General features: G+C 46.8%; 1 protein-coding gene across 1 annotated transcript; it reads left to right on the forward strand.

Moving 5' to 3' along the window:
- Positions 1-256: 256 nt before the first annotated feature.
- Pmar_PMAR014326 (hypothetical protein) lies at positions 257-1,273 on the forward strand (the record flags this gene model as incomplete). Its single annotated transcript, XM_002769890.1, has 1 exon — positions 257-1,273. One exon carries the CDS (start codon positions 257-259, stop codon positions 1,271-1,273), a length of 1,017 nt encoding a protein of 338 aa, XP_002769936.1.
- Between the last annotated feature and the right edge of the window lie 1,257 nt (positions 1,274-2,530).

Below are 2,530 nucleotides of genomic sequence, written 5' to 3' on the forward strand. Positions count from 1 at the left end.
GGCGAGCGGAGGACACTCGTAACGGAAAGATCCGACCGACGGTTTTTCGAGTACTTGCGTGCTGTTGAAGCTGATTCAGGATACCTCTCTTGTGACTCAAGAGAGGCTATCTCGTTTCACTTGTAACTCGTATAATCTACCATGTCAAACGTGTATAATTCTGTTTCCACAAAGTAAAGGGTACCTCTCTCACATGACTGATTGTAGCTTGAGTCACTCGAGTATTGATTATGTAGGTTTTCATCAGTCGCCCTTCATGCGTTCTGCCATCCTCGCTATCTTGTATGTTACTTCGTCTGGTATTTCCGGTCGCACAGCCGACGAGGCTGAGCCTATTGGGCAGTACTGTGAGAACTCGTGTGCGCAGACTGTGGGTTGCTCTGAGTCCTACTGTAAAGACAATGGTGTTTGCTTCGGTCTTTACCATAAGGATGAGGGTAAATGCTTCCAGCCAGCCTCTGAGTACAACGCTGATTGCGACGACTCTGTTCTGAAACCCGTCCTCTGTCACGAGTATCCTGACACAACTTGTCAGGAAGTATGTGATGGTATGGTTGGTTGCAAGGATTCTTCCTGGGGATCATACTGTAAGTTTTGGCAGAACCCTCCAGTGTGTTTTGGCATCATCGTCAAGGAGGATGGCAGCCTCTGTCACGCCAGTGGCGACGAGGAATGTGTTGGAGAGCCCTACCCATGTCATATGGTGACCGTTGGTCCTACTCCCGTGACCACCGAATATCCTATATCTAATACCACTGTGGTTGTTGACACGACTGAGTATGTGGACACCACTGAGGCTGTTGACACCACTGCATATGTGGACACCACCGAGTATGTGGACACCACTGAGGTTGTTGATACCACTGCATATGTGGACATCACCGAGTATGTGGACACCACCGACTATGTGGACACCTCTGAGGTTGTCGACACCACTGAAGTTGTCGATACCACTGAGGTTGTTGATACTACTGCTCCTCATAATACTACCGTTCCAACCGATGACATCGTCGGAACGTGGTGTGGTGATTCGCCGTTTGGATATTTGGAGTTGTTATTCGATACTTATTCAGTCTCTATCTACTTGGCTGGTCAGTACTTCCACTCTGAATATAATTTGAACGAGAGGGAAGTAATTCTGGTCAATCCTGATAATAATTTGACCACCTTCCTACGTGAGATGAATTCTCAAATGATTACTGAGTACTACGCGTACGAGATGTATATCGAATTCGTCGAGGTGACAACTGTCGTCGCTGTCAAGTGTTCCTAAATATTTTGGTACACCATCTCAGGTAGCAAGTATTTTTAAGTTGACTCAAGCGACAGGTATCGCTTTTAATTTCCTAGCAAGTGTATTTCCATGCAAGTGTGCGGTTGAGTTTTCTACAGTAGTCGCTCTTATGCATGTATTTCACCGAACTCGTTGTCTTCACTCAGCAGAACACAGTGCAAGTTCGACGGTTATTTATTGAATATCTCTCGTTTGTCTTATAGTTGGTGTACGACGGATGGTATGAGTTTCAGCAAAACTTCTCCAGTGGTGTGGTGTCGATTGCAGCTCGTAAGATGGCATAGTACTAGTCCTAATTCACGTATATAAGAAGCGATTACACTCTCTGCTTGCGAGAACTAGCAGGTAACAACCACAATGGCCATCCACTGGCATGGAAAGGACGCAAAGAGATTACTATTACGTCCACAGCGCTTCCCGAAGGGAAGTTTTCTGAATGGGGGCGAGCGCCTCTTGATTTGGTTCAAATGTGGACTGGTACAAAAGTGGCTGCATCCAATGTGCGTGTGTTGGTGCCGGGCATTACGGGCCTAGTGGCCTATCGCCCTTAAACATACAATCGCCGATTCCAGTGGTCGCGAGAGGCTCAACGACAGCTCCCCAAGAAAACAGTAGATAAGTGAGAAAAGCAATGAATGAATGATGAAGACAGGTAAATGATATGACGTACACAGTAGAGTAGGACCCAATGGTTTCAATTTGAAACCGTTAGATATACCGGGCGCGCTCCAGCTGAAGATGTGTGATGGGACGTGCTTCGCTCCGCTGTGGCGCACGGTCCCTATTCTGTGTGCGATGCTTCACTGTGTGCTACAGACCGTATCTGTGAGTACTGCAACCGTTTCACAGTATCTTTAGCTATTGGATATCGATCATACGTAATTGTCGTATAAGCTTAGTTCAAGCTTACTACGAGCTCTGTACAAGTACACTTTACACGTAGTCCACTCGTGTTCTGTACACGTATTCCACTCGTACCCGTATCCCTGTCGCCTATCGTAGTATCCCTGCGGTAGTCGTATTCTCTGGTTATCTCTATCTCGTACAGTCACCGCTCTGTACGTAGTCGGATATCTGGTTATAGCTTAGTCAGCTCAACTCCTTATACCCTAGGTGTGCTGGTTGTGTTCTTCTCATTAGTTGGGTCGGTTCACTCCTGCGACATCTTTCTGGTAGCAGCTCCTTGTTCTACGCCGCCTTTATTTACTTGGTTTGGTTATGAGTGGTCACGAAGAC

Source organism: Perkinsus marinus (genome assembly GCF_000006405.1).
Source record: "Perkinsus marinus ATCC 50983 genomic scaffold scf_1104296964524, whole genome shotgun sequence".
Lineage (NCBI taxonomy): Eukaryota > Perkinsozoa > Perkinsida > Perkinsidae > Perkinsus > Perkinsus marinus.